The 18982-nt window shown below is 39.5% G+C and overlaps 1 protein-coding gene across 3 annotated transcripts in view; it reads right to left on the reverse strand.

The window, feature by feature from the left end:
- Positions 1 to 18982, reverse strand: part of LOC121435039 (ankyrin repeat domain-containing protein 26-like) — a 114370-nt gene that overhangs the window by 10539 nt on the left and 84849 nt on the right. For 2 of the 3 annotated variants that reach the window (XM_041634093.1, XM_041634092.1), the window contains exons 3-10: positions 15204 to 15321; positions 14317 to 14490; positions 12867 to 12973; positions 9183 to 9244; positions 6616 to 6652; positions 4840 to 4901; positions 1861 to 1894; positions 36 to 93 (exon numbers count right to left, since the gene is read on the reverse strand). In XM_041634093.1, coding sequence (XP_041490027.1) covers positions 36 to 93; positions 1861 to 1894; positions 4840 to 4901; positions 6616 to 6652; positions 9183 to 9244; positions 12867 to 12973; positions 14317 to 14490; positions 15204 to 15321 — 652 coding nt within the window. The remainder of the gene's footprint in view (positions 1 to 35; positions 94 to 1860; positions 1895 to 4839; positions 4902 to 6615; positions 6653 to 9182; positions 9245 to 12866; positions 12974 to 14316; positions 14491 to 15203; positions 15322 to 18982) is intronic. The other variant, XM_041634094.1, reaches the window with a different exon arrangement.

Raw genomic sequence — 18982 nt, forward strand, 5'->3', positions numbered from 1 at the left:
CATAAGGAAACAAATTTCACAAAGGGGAATTTTACCTTAATAGCCGAGGTGGTGGCCGTGTCCTCTGTTGTAACATGAGGGTTTTCAGAGAGCCTTTAGAGTAAAAACATGCAGTGAGGGGTGAGTTTGGTCCTTAGAGCATCTCTCTTGAAAGATTTGTTATCTGTGCACTAAGTGACATTTTTGCATTTATGTAATTCAACATTGACCCCCGTTTTAAAAAGTTTTTACTTTGGCAGTTTCAACTTGTCTCAATCTATGTAACATTCAGTGAAGACTCACTCATAGTTTTATTTAAAAATGAAAATTTAAAAAGCCAGTGGTTTGGGAGATGGCTCAGTCAATAAGAATGTTTGCTGCCAACACAGATCAACCTGAGTTTGAATCCTCAGCATCCACATAAAAAACTGGGCATGGACACATGCACATGTACCCCAGTACTGTGGGTGGAACAGGCTACCAATTGGGCTTGTTGGCTGCCAGACCAGCTCCAGCGTCAGTCAGAGATCTTATGTCAAGTGGATAAGTTAGAGAATGATGCAAGACACCAATATCCTCCTCTTTCCCTCATGTCTGCACAAAAAAATATGCAAAGCATGCAACAGGCACAGACACATGCACACATGCAACACACACACACACACACACACACACACACACACACACACACACATCCAATCACATAAGAAGGGGAAATGGCGAGTTTTGCACATACTTGTTATGATGCTTGCAGTAACTGATTGTTTTGAGCACTTAATGCTCCTATTTCATTTGTTCCCCTAAACCTAAAGTACCATGGCCTGTTTTTTGTAAAAAAAAAAAAAAAATTAGGCATTTCATTTCATAGCACTCTCTTCAAAGAGTTGCTTTGGGAAAACATGAAATGTACTCTATGTCTAAGCATTAAGTTGCCATCAATCTCAGAAGTCATCATATTTTGGTGCCTTGAAGATTTGATAGTGTGTCCACATGCATATGTTGAAACTCTTTATACTTAAGGGTATTTCTGAGTCATTTTATAGGACACTAGGGAGCAACACTCTCCCCTCAGCTTTGATTCATCGGATCTACAGCTAAAAGTTCCTAATTTCAGGGTTTCTGATTGACAAACTCTGGAACAAACACTTTCTTTTTGTAACTTCCACCTACCTAGGGATTCACCACAGAGGTGGAACTCATTAAGAGGGAAATAAACCTGCTGAACAGAAGCATTTCTATAAGGCCATTCTGAGGTGATTTTCTCAGCAAAGTCTGGGAGAGTTTTGCCCATACTCTTCCCAGCAGACACCTTGTCCCAAACATACTAGTAAACAGGATTAACAGCCTGAAAACTAATATTTTTACATATATGTAACTGCATGTTATGTGCAGTGTATTTGTAAGAATGTATGATTGCAGTTAAATATGTGCCAGTGTATAGGTGTGGTGATTGGAGTACAGACATGGGTGTCAACCCTCACCCTCAGCCTTAGTTATATGGCTGAATCTCATTCATGAATGCAAGCCCCAGGCTAGCAATCCAGGCAAGACATCCAGAAAATGTGAGAGTATGCTCTGTCTCCACCTGCAATCTCACCAAAGCTCACCAGGATTTTAGAAGCGCACAAGACCAACAGGCCTCATGTGGACCCTGGGCATCCATCTCCCATTCTCCCATATGCACAGCCAGCATTTTATCTGCTGAATCACCACCACAGACTGGGAGTCCTAACAGCATTGCACGCTGTATCTGAGGCATAATTCAGCTTTCATTAGCGAATAATCAAGAAGCTAAAATTGTCTTACACAGAGGAAAACTTGGTGCCAGCTTCTGAACTTTATATTCTCTACATACTGTATTTAAAATCCAGACATTCTTACCTGAGTGGGATTTGGTCTTGATTTCTTCCATTATCTACAGAGTAGAAAGGCAAAATATGTTATAAGCAACTGTAGAAAAAAGAGCATTGAATGCCAAGGCCAATGCTTCGTTACTACATATACTTTGAATCTGTGTAGCCTTCAAGGTGAATACTGATTTATGGACAATAAAAACAAGGATAACTCTTAATTTACACTTCTTTGTATGTTTAAAATACAGAGACAATTTTATCAAAAGTCGATACTAATAATAAATTGGTATACAAAATACCTATGATCATGAGCATTATCAAACAGAGAAACTGACATCTTAACCAGAATCAATATCACAAGCTGAAGTGTTAATTGGTAGCACAGTGTTGCTGCTGCTGGATTTGTCTCTGGACTAGTGGTGTTAGGAGCAAGTGAGCGTACTCATCTTGCATGGAAGTGAAAAGAGCCTCTCTAAAGATTAAGTTGAACTTATTTCGTTGAAGATGAAAATTCCAGACACAGGGAAGCTAAGTCTATGAGGACCGCTCTTTGCAGCATAGCAAAAGTTAAGAAACACAGGTAGACCAAGGGCAAAGAATTTCCAGATGCCAGGGTGGCAAAGCTACAGAGAGAGAGAGAGAGGGGGAATTGTGTGTACTCTCCCCAAGTGCTTCTGAGGAAGCTGCAGAAGCCCCTCAGTTCTAGCTTCTGGTCCCTCGCTAACGGGCAGTGCAAAGAACCTCAGCACTAGCTGCTATCACCTCCCATGGTAAGAGCTATGGGAAAGCCCCCTGCAGTAGTTATGCACCCTGAACTGTATCTCCAGGGCAAGAAGCATGGAAGAGACATGGGGATAAAGCAGCAATTCCATGGGAGTAGTACCTCACAGGAAACGTTTGTGTCTACACATACACAGCTTCAAGTGAGCAGCTTTCACTGTATGCTAACAGCCTGCCCTCTACAAAGGAATAAAGCAAATTTTTGCTTATTTCACTCACAGTATGGAAACTCCAGTATAACCTCCTTGACATTGCCTATGGCTGAGGCAAAGCATTTGTCCCACCAACAAATGGACTGCCAATGAGGCTTAGCATGTGAGAGACCTCCATCAACCATCATCACAACAAAGGAAATTTAGTGTGGAAATAATGTAAAGGACAGTCACCCACATTACAATAATGCTGACTCTTTTCAATAAAGTCTTTCAGACCCTCTACACTCCACGTACTCCTATTCACTTGATGCTGTGCTCTCAATAGGCAAGGTAGGTGTGAAAGACACTGTGGTGACAGCGGAGAGCCCAAACTCTGTAGTGTTCCTCCCACTCTTAGAATCTTATCCAGACTCAGTGGACCAGTCAGTGCTGTCCCCTGCAGAATGATGCTCTTTTCTCAGCCTTCCTCCTACTGTGGTAAATTGTTCTGGAAATTATGTCTATCAGCATATAAACCAAGTATCACCATATCCTACACTAATAAAACCAAAGGAGAAGGTGCTGGCGGTATAGCCATTAGGGCGAGCGCTAGTCTCGAATGCTTAGAATGGCAATGTTCTTTATTTATGGCTAGAAACCAAATATGAGTGAGTACATCCCATGTTCCTCTTTTTGGGTCTGGCTTACCTCACTCAGGATAGTGTTTTCTATTTCCATCCATTTGTATGCAAAATTCAAGAAGTCCTTGTTTTTTACTGCTGAGTAATACTCTAATATGTATATATTGGTTTCTAGCCATAAATAAAGGACATTGAGCTTATAATTCATGTTCCTAGAGAAGCTAAATAAGGCGAATCCAAAGACAAACACATAGGCATCCTCAGGAATATTAACCTTCATCAGGCGATGAAAGGAGACAGAGACAGAGACCCACACGGGAGCACCGGACAGAAATCTCAAGGTCCAAATCAGGAGCAGAAGGAGACGGAGCACGAGCAAGGAACTCAGGACCACAAGGGGTGCACCCACACACTAAGACAATGGGGATGTTCTATTGGGATCTCACCAAGGCCAGCTGGCCTAGGTCTGAAAAAGCATGGGATAAATCCGGACTAGCTGAACATAGCGGACAATGAGGAATACTGAGAATTCAAGAACAATTGCAGTGGGTTTTTGATCCTACTGCACGTACTGGCTTTGTGGGAGCCTAGGCAGTTTGAATGCTCACCTTACGAGACCTGGATAGAGGTGGGCAGTCCTTGGGCTTCCCACAGGTCAGGGAACCCTGATTGCTCTTCGAGCAGATGAGGGGGGGGGGACTTGATCGGGGGGAGGGGGAGGGAAATGGGAAGCGGTGGTGGGGACGAGGCAGAAATCCTTAATAAATAAATAAATTAAAAAAAAAAAAAAGAATGGCAATGTTCAATCCTCAGCACTGCCTACAGGACTCAAAGTCCATTTTTTAAAAAGTTGACCAAGCCTATTATTTTGTAGGCCAAGAAATAGATTAAATAGCAGATAATTAAAGATAAACATAAAACCATATGTGAATTTTCTAATATGTCTAAGTAGAGAACTTATAGAAAGGAACAAAACCCATAAAAATGTAGTTAATTTAGTTCTCAAAATCCTTAATGAAAGTAATTGAATACTGTATTTCTGTTTTTTACATGATCACCTTTCATTGACACTAATATATATGTAGCATAAATGTAATATATTTATCAGAAAAATGAAAGAAAAATTCATTTTATAACAAGCAAAATTGCTGTCACATAATTCTGGAGGACACATACTGTGGACTAGTTAGAGGTCCTTATATTTATACAAAGATACTGTGTGCATCAGAGGCTCATGTTAAATAAATAAACATGATTCAGATAATATAGTTTGATACTGAAATTTCTCAGAAAATCATTTCTGAAATAATTTTGAATGTGAAGAACATTAGGAAGCAAATTCTAAAAAATGAAATTACGTTTATATCTTATTTACTTTGTTCCTTTTTTGAATGAATTAAGTTGCTATTGAAACTAGGGAAGTAGCAGCAAAGTATTCATGATTACTCTTACCTCCACTGATCTGAAGAGACTTCTTAAGTATTGGTTTCAGCTCTCCAGGTGGTCGTATGCCGCTGTTGCATATTTTAAAATGTAATATTTTAATATTCATACAAGAACATTTACCAAATGCTTTGATTATTTGCTGTCTGATTTCCTAACATACATTAGAGATTTACAGTCAAGCATTAACTTGTCCTTCAATCAGTTGATTAGGTTTGGTGACACTTCTTTAAAACTTTTCCCATGTAAAAGAAAGGAAAGATTTAGTCCACAGAAATTAGTCCACCGAAAGCATAGAAACACACGAGGGAGAGAAAGAGAGAAAGACAGAAAGAGATAGAGAGAGAAAGAGAGAGAGAGAGAGAGAGAGAGAGAACACCAAAGACAGTAGTTTCTTTCCAGCACATTTTTTAAAATTGTAGTAACTGATGGTCACTCTTGTGCTCAATGTAATTAGTACCCCGATTCCACTTGTCATGTCATCATCTGCTCCTAGAGCATCACAGAACCCCTCTCTCTCAGGTTACTTTGTGAGCTCTCAATGCTTGTGATGCTATCTCACAAGGTTTGTTTGTGGACCATAGAATAGATTCCTGCTTCTGCTAACACTCTGACAAGATACCATGGCCTAGGCTATGCTCAGGCTGTCCCTTAGTAGTCCATTCATGAGTGAATCTTGAAACCACAATCGGCCTGTTCCTATGCCAAATGAGCATTGCTATTCACTTAATGAGATAAAAATATGAACAAACAACAATAAAACTCAGTGGATAATTTCAGGTTATTAGCTTGAGACAGTTTAGAATTCCTAGTAGAAGAGAACATGGTTTTTACAAGGTGTGTCTTTGAACAGTTGTAGCTACTTTAATTTATGAATCTGCACTTTGGACCTTTTAACTTGGAGTAATTTATTAATAAATAATTAGTAATAAGCAATTTACTAATGTGTATCGAATGCTTTATGATACATGTTCCCACAAATGATAACACAATTGTCCTCTATTATGGAAGTAATCAATTAAGATGAGCACAGAACTAGCTTGACATACCACCTTTAATTTTCTGCCAAATCAGTGTCTGAGATAGCAGATCACTGACAGAAGGGGCCTTTTACTCTATGTTCATGTCCTACTGATGGGGAAGACAAAGCCCCTTTTATAGACACATAAAGAGTAAACATGCCACAGTTTGGCTCTCTACATCCAGATAATCTACTGAGATCCAGAGACTTCATTACTGTAGAAAACAGCTCAAAGGAATGGAAAAGTGATGGATGGAGCACTGTGGTAGGAGGAAGGCATGGGATCTTCCACCATCTATAAAAGGGTCCTACGCAGAACAAAAGGGCCTCGGCATGTGGAGATGGTGTCAAAGGAACAAAGTAATTTGTTGGCTTTCTGTAATACTGTGTGATAATGCAGAATGATCCCAAATCCTGTCAGCTCTCAGAATGACAAATGCGATGAAGATCTAGTTCACTAGCTGATTTCAGGAAGTTTTGAAAAGGCAAGGAGTATCAGATGGACATAGTGTGTGTGGTAAACATTATGAAGCTCATTTTCCAAAACACCGAATTGGTACAGGGGAAGTGATGGTTGAGTAAAAACCTCATGCCCATGATCTAAAAACAATAAATTTTCAGTCTAAAAATACATCAAAAAACCTGTGGGGTTGTAAGACAACACAAAAATTGAGTGTATAAATTGGTATCTATCTGAGAATACAACCAATAATTAGCTTGTTATCTTTGAATTTCCTTAGTCTTTATATATTGTTAGACCTTACCTGCAAGAAGGCTTTATGTCAGTGCTGAAATTTTTTTCTAAAAAAATCAAAATTAATTCATTACAATGCTAGAGAAATATAACATATAAAATTATTAGGCAAATAGTATAATTTTTTTTGAGATGAATCTAGATTATTCTAGAGTAAATACTCCTTTGTAAGAAATTTCCTCATGGGAAATTCATTCATTTTTTTAATATTTCAAATCAAAGAAGACTTAAATTTAACAAGCATAATACCTAAAGGTAAACACCCACCCATAAACAATTGAGATGACCCTTTATTATCTCTCAGACAGATGGAGAGTAGCATCCTTACCAGTATAAGCATCAATTGACTGTGTCACAAAATAGCTTCTGTGGTTCTTGTTTGACTTTGGGATAATGACGCTTGAGAAAAATTCTAGAGTCTAAATGGTGGCACACAACTTTAATCCCAGCACATGGATGGCAAAGGCAGGTGGATCCCTGTGATTCCCAAGACAGCCAGAACTACCTAACAATGAGATGGTGTCTCACAAACAAAACAACAGATTCAAAATGGAAAAAAAAATCCATGAGCCTATACACATTTTTGTTCTTCAGGGAAACAAAGAATCTTGTTCAGCTTTTTAGTTAAAATTGTTCATTTTATGGTACAAAATGCTACCACTGGGACTACATTTTGTCTTTTGTATCAGGGTATAACCTAACAGAAAGAAAGAGAAGAGGGGCAAAGACTTTTACCTAACAGCTCAAGGGAGTTCAACAGGATTCCTCTCCTCATCCCTGTTGAGGGAAGAAGTTCCTTAGTTATATCTGTGTTCCCAGCCTTATATGCAGCTTAAAGGATGCTCAAGAAAGCAGGCATCATCTCCCCTGAAAAGAATTATTGGAAAGATCCCTCCCTTGGTAGTAATAACCCCGAGCTCTACCCCAGGTGAGAGAGCAGCAGAGAAGAAGCTGTGAGACTGCAGCAGCAAATTCCATGGGCTTCCTTCTGATATAGGATCATTGTACATGTTTACATATGCAAACAATAAACTCACTCAATCCTTCCCTAGACACTTGTAGCTTGCTTTTAGAAATAAAGATTTGAGTTGGGCAGTGATGGTACATTCCTTTAATCCCAGCACTTGGTACCAGAGACATGCAGATCTCTGTAATTTCAAGCCTAGCCTTGTCTACAGAATGAATTTCAGGTTAGGCTCAAAGTCAACACACAGGAAAACACTGTCTCACAAAACCAAAATAAACATAAGAAAACAAAAATGAAATGAAACCTTCATTTATTTTTTTTGTCTTGATTAAAGTCAGAGAAACTTAATGTGCTTTTAAGCATTCCTCATGACTCAGGAAGGTCATTTGAGCCACCAACTAGTGGACTGGGATTGCGGCACAGTAGGAAAGCCTATGCTTATTATGCAGGAGGCCTCAGTCAGGTCTCACCACCACAAATGCCATGAACAGCAAACTTCATAATAAAGTGACACAAAGCTGTCTCCATTACAATAATATTGACTCTCTTCATCTTACCTCTTGAGGGAAGAGGGTTTTGCATTCTCTACTTAGTGTGGTTGCCACTGGCAACTTAGGTATAAAAGACACTGTGGTGACAGTTACTGAAAGTAAATACTACGTGGTATTCCTGCCACTGCCACAAAGTCTCTTCAGACTCAATGGAGAAGCAGATAATTATTTGAAATACAGAATGATGTCATTTTCTACACTCTGCTTTTTGTTCCAATATTTATTCCTGAATCACGCTTTGCAGCATGGAAATGATATTCACCCTTACCATGTTTTATAAGAAAAACTAAAGAGAAAAGTAGGGATAATGGGTAGGGTGCTAGCCTAGAATGCTCCCAAAGCCTGTGCTCAATGTCTAGCTCTTCAGAAAACCAAAACAAAACAAAAAAGAAGAAGAGAAGAAAGGAAGGAAGAAAAGAAGGAAAGAAAGAAAAGAAAAAGAAAAGGAAAACATGTCAGGATTGATATGTCTTCATAAACTCAATACATTCATTACGGAACGAAGCTTTCACCCTAAAATGGGAGATTTCTAAAGAAAACAATTATACAGTAGGACAAAACTGTCCGAATTGAGAAATTGCTCAGACATTAAAGAGGTCAGAAGATTTTAATTATATCATAAGGTAGGAAATTATTTAATGAAAGTTATTGATTACTGAGGTTGGTTTGTGACATAATTACATTCTAGTGACACCTACCTGTGTACTGTTATGCAGCACAAAATACAAGACTTTTGTCATAAAACTCAGGAGAATATGTATTTCTAATAATCCTATTTGCTGCAATGTGACTATGGAGGACACATGTGTGTAAAGTTGATTTCTCCTTTATTCAAAGGCAGTACAGCATTAATATAAAATAAGCAATGTTTTGACAATATATTTTCACAGTTAAAAGTTCTTTGAAATAATTTCTTAATTAATTCTGACTTTTCAGAATATTTGAAAACCACAGAACTGCATTTATACTGGATTTCCTTAGCTTCTTTTTGGGGATCTAAAATCTTCACTCTTCCTTATTTTCTTTAGGGAAGGTAGGAGCAGTTGGAGTCATTCTTACCTTTGTTGGAGTTGGCACACGTTTTCATTGCTTGTTCTGATTCCACTGCAGTTGCTCCTCCACTGTGACATATGTTTAAAAGTGATCATCATTTAACTATTCATATAAAAATACTTAGCATGTTTTCTAAATTCTTTATTTTTGAGTCCCTAAGATATCTTACATTATATATTTACAAATAATTTTTTGAAGTAGGATTTCATTATGCAGTCCAGCTGACTTTAAAGCCACTATATGCATCATGTTGGTTTTGAAATCAAAGAGATCTGTGTGCCTCCTGTTTTCCAAGTTCTGGGATTAAAGGCATGGGCAACAAGGCCCAGCCTAATAACTCTAAACTAATTCTTCAACAGTTGGTGATGATTAATGACTGCTGTCCTTCCCACCTTCCCTCATAGAGAAGAAACAGAGAAAATTTAGCTCTTGATTAAAACACACACACACACACACTCTCTCGCACACACACACGAATGATAGCAGTGCTTTTTCCATAGATTTGCTTGGAATGCTCCAGTAACCTTGTATTTATATGCTCATGGAGTCAGTGTTCCTGTTCCACTCATCTGCCTGCTTGTCCCTAAGGCCCCACAGTCCTATCTGTCAGAACTCTTTGGAGGTATTTTGTTGAGTACTATGCTCTCAATGGTCAGTATATGAAAAAGTATTTTTTTTTTTTTGCTTCTAAGCATCCTTCTGCCTGCATTCTCAGAAGCTGTGACAGTTGTGGCACCTTCAAATTGTTTTAACAGTTCTTCCATGTGTGAATGCTGAAACCACCGCCTGGCTGTTTCTTTGTTCATAAGCCTTTTTATGTAATCCTGAGTCTTTGTAACTCACGACCAGCTTCCAAACTCAAGGAAAGCAACACTCTTTTGTCAGCTATATTCTTCCCAGGTCACAGCTAAGACTGCTGTACTTCAGGGCCTATTGCCAGGATACTCTGGACCAGCAGCTTTATTTTCCTAGTTTCTGCTTTGGCTGTCATCACAGTCTTGGAACTTGTCATGGGGACTTTTCACCTGCGGTGTGAACCTTGTCCAAAATAGCACCGCTGCTGAAGTGATCTCCAGAAAACTAAGAAAACCTTCAACCTTGACCACTATTTCCAATGTCTTTTTAGCAGATAATGACCCCCAGTCTTACTAGATCAACAACCTAAACTTACTTTTTCATCTTCATATTTGATATGCGTTCCTGTTCATATCTGTGTATGCATTTGTGTCTGTTGATCCTAGTGCATGTTTTTTAGGTCAGAGGACATCCTTGACTGGCAGTCCTTGCCTTCTAACTTAGTTTTGAGGCAGAGTTTCTTGTTGTTAACAGCTATAAAAAGCAAGACTATCTAAAGTATAACATTCCAGACAGTCTCCTCTCTCCATCTCCCATGTCCCTCAAGGTTCCCTGAGATTAAGATGCACACACAGCACATGAGGCCCTTTAGGTGTTCTGAGGAGTTGAACCCTGAAATCTTGGGTTTATGTGATAAGTACTTTATTCCTGAGACATGCTCCTAGTCATGAATTCCTAAAACTGTGCTATTCCCTGTCAAAGTCACAGGCACACTTTATTTGCTTCAAAAGTACCAGCTTGGGAGCTGGAGAGATGGCTCAGAGGTTAAGAGCATTGCCTGCTCTTCCAAAGGTCCTGAGTTCAATTCCCAGCAACCACATGGTGGCTCACAACCATCTGGAATGAGATCTGGTGCCCTCTTCTGGCCTGCAGTCATACACACAGACAGAATATTGTATACAAAATAAATAAATACTTTAAAAAAAAAAAAAAAAAAAAAAAAAAAAAAAAAGTACCAGCTTTACAAATTTCTGTCTATCTTGTATTGAAGGAAGAATAAATGACCTCAAATGGTTCTTCTTAGAAGGAAACACAGGCCCACTAACTGGATTAGAGGTTTAATTGAAAGTGCTCTGCACTCAGAAGCCTTAGTTCCATAATTAATAGCAATACACTTATAGCCACCTCTTAATTTATTTATTTTTGTTTTTTTGTCATTTTTTTATTTTTTATTTTTTTTTATTGAGAAAAGGAGAAAAAAAACAAGTTTCCACCTCCTCCCAGCCTCCCATTTCCCTCCCCCTCCTCCCACCCTTCTCCCCCTCCTCCCACCCTTCTCCCCCTCCCTCTCCAGCCACCTCTTAATTTAGACCCAAAGTCTTCTTTTAAAAATTGAGTGTTTTACAGCCAGATAGATGGCTCAGTGGGTATACATAATTGTCACATTAGCCCAGAATTTGAATACCTGGAATTCAACAAAAAGTCAGACACTGTGCAATGTATCTATAATCCCAGCACTTTTATAGTACAAAGGAAGTGGAGGTAGTAAGATACCAAAGAGGCTTCCCAGCCTGCTTACCTGGAGCAAGTGGCCAAGTGCCAAATAAAAATAGAAAAAAATGCCTCAAAAAAGATGGAAGACAAAGCCATCACACAGTGTTGTACTGTGTCTTGGTTGGGAATATCAGTGCACGCATGTCCTCTGACACAAAAACAAGTACATGAAGATGAGGGATGCTAAACCTGTTTAGAATATATGGTATGTCCAAAGTGTATTTTCAGTAAAAACATACACAACACACAGGCTTTACTTTTTAATTCATCTGACTTTAAACTTGCATGTATGAACAAAAAAGGTAATCATTTAATTTTTAATGCTGAAATCATCTTAAATACCAAGTGTCCATTTTAGAGCTGCTATTTCTGTGATAAAACACCATGACCAAAATGAATTTGGGGACCAAAGGATTCATTTGGCTTATATGTCTGCACCATAGTCCATCATTAAAGGAAGATAAGGCAGGAACTCAAACAGGGAAGGAAGCTGGAGGCAGGAGCTTACAGAGGCCATGGAAGAGAGCTGCTTACTGGCTTGCTCATTCTGCTTTCTTATAGAGCTGCTTACTGGCTTGCTCATTCTGCTTTCTTATAGAACTCTGGGCCATGAGCCCTGGAACAGCACCTCCCATGATGTGTTGGGCCCTTATCCATCAATCACTAATTAAGAAAATGCCTTACAACCAGATCTTATGGAGGCATTTTCTCAATGGAGTCTTAGTTCTTTGTACTCATTTTGGACAAGTGTCCCTATCCAGATTAGCTGTTTCAGGAGTTTGGGTGTACAGATTCACATCTGACTAACACAGTGTCAAGATAGTTCAGACAGGACAGGGGAAAATAATAGCATCTGGTAATATCATCTAATTGATGGATACCCTAAACTATTTGCTTATTCAAATTTACTTAAAGCAAAGTGAATGATCAAAGAGACAACATGATTTCAAAAAAAATATTTAAGTTGAACATATATAAGAAGAAAATATATAAGGAACAGGCTAAAAATAATAAAATTATACATTTCAGTGTTGATAATAAACTTGACACTTTTCAAAGTAAACAACATTAATGTGAAGTTGCCTTAACAAGTAGAAAATTGCCAATCAAATCAGATTAGAAATGATAACTTGTTTTTAAATGGGAAGCTGAGCCCTGGTACACACTGTTCCTTTGTTTATGTTGGAACAGTCTCTTTTCCAGCTCACACTCCCTGTGAGCTAGTCTTTCTCAATATATGCTTATGAGTTGAAGCCATTTTCCCTCTACCATTTTAGTGTTCATTACTTAAGCAATGACACCCTCAAGAACAGCACTAAGATTGTAAAAAAGAAATGGTACCTATTTGGTGTAAGCTCCGAAGGTGCGTCTGCACCGTTCTCAATTAAAAACTCCGCCATTTTAAGTTGATTTTCAAACAAAGCGAGTTTATAGGGTGTCAATCCGTACTGTAAAGGAAAAATTTCATTTTATAAATTGACATGCTTCTCAAATGAAAAATGTATCACAGATTTTGAAAACAAAATGAATCACAAAAGGATAGATTTTCCTTCAGCCCTTGCTGCAGATTCACACACAGGGCTTTCTTTTCCTTTGAAACATCTTTCCCTGTCTAACAATGCCCGTGAACACCAGTATTTCCAGAACTTCCCACAACCGCTTGCTGGTTCCCAGTTTCTTAGCTCCATGGAGATGTGCCTCCATTGCCCCAATCCTAAAACATGGAGATAGATTTGGTATGCCTCTGTTGAATGAGTGAACTCAAGTGGCATCTCTGGAGCAGTTTCTCAACCTGTTTTTTAAAACTACTTTCCCTAACCTTAAAATTCTCTCCCAAACCAAACATCATTTCCTGTTGTAGTGGTCCAAACGATGCTGGAGGAAGACCTCAGGCTCAAATGGTATGTAAACACAAAGAGTGCTTATTCTTCAGAAATAGCCAGCATGCAACAGTCCATCACCCATATAAAGTGATAATGAGGACCACGGACAAAGACATACAGGCCCTTCTAAAATGGACATGGGGAATTCTATCTTTTTAATCTTTTATATATCTTTTCAGTAATTGGGCAGTCACGGAGCAGTTACATGGGGAGCATGTTGATTGGACAGAATTAGTAACAGTTTCATCCATTGTGGGATTTTTCTGTCACATGTGGTCAGTAGCAGCCAGATCCTGCAACTCTGGTCTCCCGGCCTTATAAAGCCAGGTTTGGAACTGTTTACCCAATTGGCTAAACTTGACTGGGGAACGTCTTGGATTCAGGCTGAGGTCATTAATTACAATGGAATTGCTCCTTGTCTAAGACAGAGTCCCATTTTGGCCCCTTTGTTATGTACATATAAAATCTGAAAAAGTTAAGTGAAAATGTCTTCTCAGCATGTTTTCTTCAATGATCAAATTTTCACATTTACCTGTGTTCCTGTGACCTTCCCACTCTAGCCTCATCTCTGAGGGACAATTCACATCAGTAACTTCTTAATTGCAACAGATTTATGTTTTTTCTACAGACATTTATCTTAAAATTATTTTTTCTATTGTTTGTGTGTATGTGAAGTATGTGTGGGCCCAAGTCCTTTACTTGTTGAATTTTAAAGTAAAGCCCAAGTCTAAAACAAAATGTGCTGTGCTGAGTTCCTTTAAGTTACCTACAAAACTATGAAAAACAGATTTGGAAAAAATGCTTTACTCTGAACAGATTCAGTGAGACTGCTTGAGCTTCAGAATGTGGAAAGTGATCTGAGTGTCATTGCTAGAAGTACATTGTGAATGAAGTTGAATGATTCTTACCTCTGTTTTGGCTTTAATATCTACATTATACTCCAGCAGTTTGCTGACAACTCTTAAGTTCCCTCTGCAAATGGCGTGGTGGAGGGCAGCATCGCCATTGGCATCTATAATGTGGGGATCAGCCCCGTGCATGAGGAGAATAGAGATGCATTCTACATTGTCCCGCTGGGCGGCCTGTGGGTATTGGATAAAGAAAGAGACACTGAAATCAAGAACTTTAATAAGCATTCCAACAATTCCATTGACTAGTTACCCTTGGATCAGACCAATTGTTTACATCATGCATATTATCCCTCTCAAGTACCCAGACTTTCCTAAATTCATAACCTCTCCACCAAAGTTTTCCAATGGTAGAATTTCAGAGGTGTGCCACCACACCTAGATATTAAAGGATTTCACTAGCACTGTTTGGCCATTTTTGTAGTGGGGGAGGTTGCCTGTTCATTTGCTTGTTTTGATAACTTGACACAGGTTGAAGACACCTGGAAAAAAAGAATGTCACTTGAAGAACTGGCTCCACCAGACTGGACTCTGGGAAGCGTGTATAGTATTTTCTTGATTGAGGTTGATCTGGAAGGGCACAGCTTCCTAGGGGTGGTGGCATGACTGGGAAGGTTATCCTGAGTAGTATAATATATCTGAGCAAGCCTTGGAAAAAGCCACGGGAAAGCATCATTCCCTCATGACCTCTGCTTCATTTCCTGCCTCAGGTCCTGATTGAACTCCTGACCTGGTTTCCCTTCATGACTGACTGTGATTTGGAATTGTAAGCCAATAAACCTTTCCTTTCCTGAGATGGTTTTGGCCAGTGTTTCATCACAGCAACAAAAACCAAACAAGGATAATTTCTAATCCATTTTATACCAAAAGTGTTTCACGATAGCTACCTTAATTAGGGGCGTGCAGCCTTCATCATCCTTCATATTAATATCGGTATAGTCGTTGGATGATAGCAATGTTACTACATTAGGATGATTATGGGCAGAGACGTAGTGCAGTGGACTCCTACAAATTGAGAGGACATTTTAGGAAATTACAGATTATTATGTAAAGGTACACTCAAGTAGACACCAATGTGCATTTCCTTCTGATGTAAAAAAAGAAACTAAAATTTTCTTATTTACTTATTTCTCTACTCAGGTGTTCATTTTCTGTGCTAGGTATATAGTGCATGGCTGTCCCATTCAAGGCGAGTGCTCCATCACAAGCTTCACCCTTCCTCAGAGCAACCTCTCTGGATAACAGAAGAATGCCCAGTAGATTGAACTCAGATTGGATTTGAATCCTACTCTAATCACCGAGTGTTACTAGTTAGAACATAGACCTCCTATGAGCTCCACAAATCAATCTCTCCATCTGTAGAATGGGGATTCAACACTGCAGCTCTCTTACACAGTGCTGCTGTGACGCTTCAACTCACATCTTCAAGAGCATGTACAAATGCTTCCAGCACCTGACAGCTCAGTGTTGCTGGATACAATTACAATTTGTTCCTAATGGTAACAAACACAATATTTCAATGAAGAGAAATAGCAGAATTATACCTACTGCAGATGTGAAAGATTTTACTCAAGTATCTTTACAATATTTTAAAACTATATTCCCGAAGCTGGCCTTGAACTTGGTAGGTAATCCTCCCAGTAGGTAGGAATGCAGGCAGTTCCACTGCACCCACCTTACTCTTTATTTCACACTTTAGCATCGCTGATGTCTGCCACTTATAATTCATGATATTTTATGACTATAATTGGCAATGTTTTTTACTTTGCTACCATACAAAATAAAAGGTCACCACGCAGTCCATTGTGCCTGACATCCAATGAAATATGACACAATCCACAGGCCCATGACACTTCTAAAGGTCACATGTATCTATGTAAATTTCTGCTCTTAAGACTATGAAATGTAAACTATTTAGAATAGCAATAACAACAAACAAAAAATCTAAAATTTCAGTCATCAATACTTTAATTTTTTTTCATTTCTCTTTGCCCAGAATTAATGTTTCTATATTTGCTGCCAACAGGGACACAGCATAGTCCTCAGTCAATAGACAGAATGTCCATGTTAATATAGACACCAGGTGGTAGCAAATGGCTTTGCCTTATACCTCCATGAATTAGCACCAAAACTTATTAAATCTATCCAGAAGGAGATAACCCATGGTATCATAGCTCCCTTGCTTTGATTTTCAAAAAGTTTAAAGACAAAAATTACTAGGGATTCAATTGAGCATCATTCATTGTTTTCAATATTTAAATTTATAGAACGTCAGTAAAGCTGACTGGAGAGAGAAATGTAATATCTTAAGAATGAGAGGGTCTTGAGAGCTAGTAGATTTGTATGCTGTACAGTAGATATCTAAGTTACGTGCAGGGAATAAGTGGATTGGCAGAATGGATAGATACAGCTGGAAAATTCAGTGTTTTTAAAGAATACACTTATTAAGCAAAAATACTTTGAAACAATAATTTACTGTTCTATTATTTGTATGAAGCTCTAATTTGGAAGACTGAATAACTATAGACTAAATAACCTCACAACTACAGACATGATCAAGAAGCATGTGAGCTATGGAGAATCTACTGTTGAGGGTCATTGTTTCCTGCCTATAATCTAGTGAGAAACAGGAAACAAGGACTAGGAAAGAGGGCTGCAGTGATTGTTACAACTCAGTTGGAAAATCACTCACCCTGCAAGCCTGAGACCCCAACTTCAGAACCCCCAGCAACTTGAGAAACTGGTGCTGGAGATGTGGATACAGGAGGATCCCCAAATCTATCTTGCCAGCAAGTCTAGGTCAGTCAGTATACTCCAAGACGATAAGTCAAACACAGCGGGGATTTGGGTGAGAGAATCTGTCTAAAAAGCTGAGGTGGAGGAACCACAGGGTGGTTCATCAGGTGGGGGCTCCTACTGGCAGAGCCAATGGCCTACGCTTAATCCCCAGAATCCACAACATGGCAGAACACAGCTGTCGATAGTTCTCTTCTGACCTTTACACACTTAGTTGGCATGTGTGAGGCACAGGTGCACACACACATATGATTTTTTAATGAGATGAAATTTTCAAAGAGAATGTCAACTGTTAGCCTTCATGTATGTACCAAAACACACACAACATGTATATAAGGGGCCGGGGGACAGAGTTATAGTTCAAGTTGAAAATTTCCTTATGAAATCCCTCAGCAAGCATGAAACAGACGTAAGATTTCTTGTTAATTCTTTGGGTTTTTTTTTTGGCTTTGAGTTGGCTTTTTTATGTGAAAATTTATCTTAAGATACAATTTTCTGTGTTGCATATAACACAGCATTAAAAACATATACATTAAAGGGCTGGAGAGATGGCTTGGCATTTACAAGCTCTAGTTTTTCCTGCAGAAGACCTGGGTTTGATTCCTAGCACCCACACAGCAGATCACAACTGTCCATGACCCCAGTTCCAGGAGATCCAACACCCTCTTCCTATGCTTGTGTGGTACACTGAAAATACATGCAGCCAAAACACTCAAACCTAAAAAATTATAAGTGTACACATAAAAAGATGTATGTGGTTTCCTTAGCTAAATTCCTTTAAAGCCCTCAATAAAGTGCTCTAAAAGAGACAATGTAAAGGGATTTGTAAACTAACTGAAGTTCTTTGTTTTGCTTCTCTTAAAAAAAGCCTCGGAGCTGCCCTTCCAAGGTGTGTAGGTTTCAGGTGCCTAGGAGCTTAAAGCAGGTACAAACCCAGAGGTCTCCATGAAAGAAGAGCCTTAAGCATGACATCTGCCTTCCCACAGGCTGCAGATCTGGAAGGTATGTTTCTCCCTGGTAGACCCTGACTGTCCCCAACAGTTTCTGCCCCTCCTGCCCCTCGCCCCTCCTCAGGCCCCATTACCTGCCCCTCCGGTCGCATTCGTTAACCTGGTGTTCACTGGCATTGATCAATCTCTCGACTAATTTGACATCACCCACACTGGCCGCCCTTTGTAATCGGCCCATGGGATCGTACCCAATTAGGTACAAAGGAAATCGCTGCTGTCTTCGACTCAAGCACCCATGACCCAGGCATGCGGGCCACAGGCGGGTATACCAGCGAGACCGCTGAGGGGCCCGAATGGTTAGGGCATCATACTCCATATCCTCCTGCATGTTAAGGCTCAAGGCTCTACAGGCCCTCCTGGCCCTCCCGACAACCCCGCCCCCCCTCCCAGCCCTCCTGGCCCTCCTGGCTCTCCTGGCCCTCACGGGCCTACTACCCCTCCCTTCCTTCCCCTTTAACCACCCCCACCCTCACAAACCCAATAGTAAATGTTCAAAATCTGATTAAAACTCCCCACTGAACCAAATAAGCGTCCTGCTTGGGCAGATCCTTGGTTCAGTGTGAGCTGAATTCTGATTCACTCTTAGCAACACAGTTCTAGGGGCATAGTGATGCGCTATGAGCTCACAATGGTACTCAGCAGCTGTGCACCGAGGTTGTGTTCTGTGCGTGCCTATGTCAGACTCCAGCGACAAAAGCATACAGTGCTCAGTACATGTAGACAAATATTGTATGTTTTCTCTTTTAAGGATGTTATGGTTCTGATATGGGAACTTCAATCTGAATACCCACAGAGGTATGGAACCTAGTAAGGGACCAGGAGGGAGGAGAGGAAAGGAAAGAAAAAAGTCTATAGTGTTA

Source organism: Microtus oregoni, unplaced genomic scaffold, assembly GCF_018167655.1.
Source record: "Microtus oregoni isolate MIOR12 unplaced genomic scaffold, Mior012 000045F_ref0000178, whole genome shotgun sequence".
Taxonomy (NCBI): Eukaryota; Metazoa; Chordata; class Mammalia; order Rodentia; family Cricetidae; genus Microtus; species Microtus oregoni.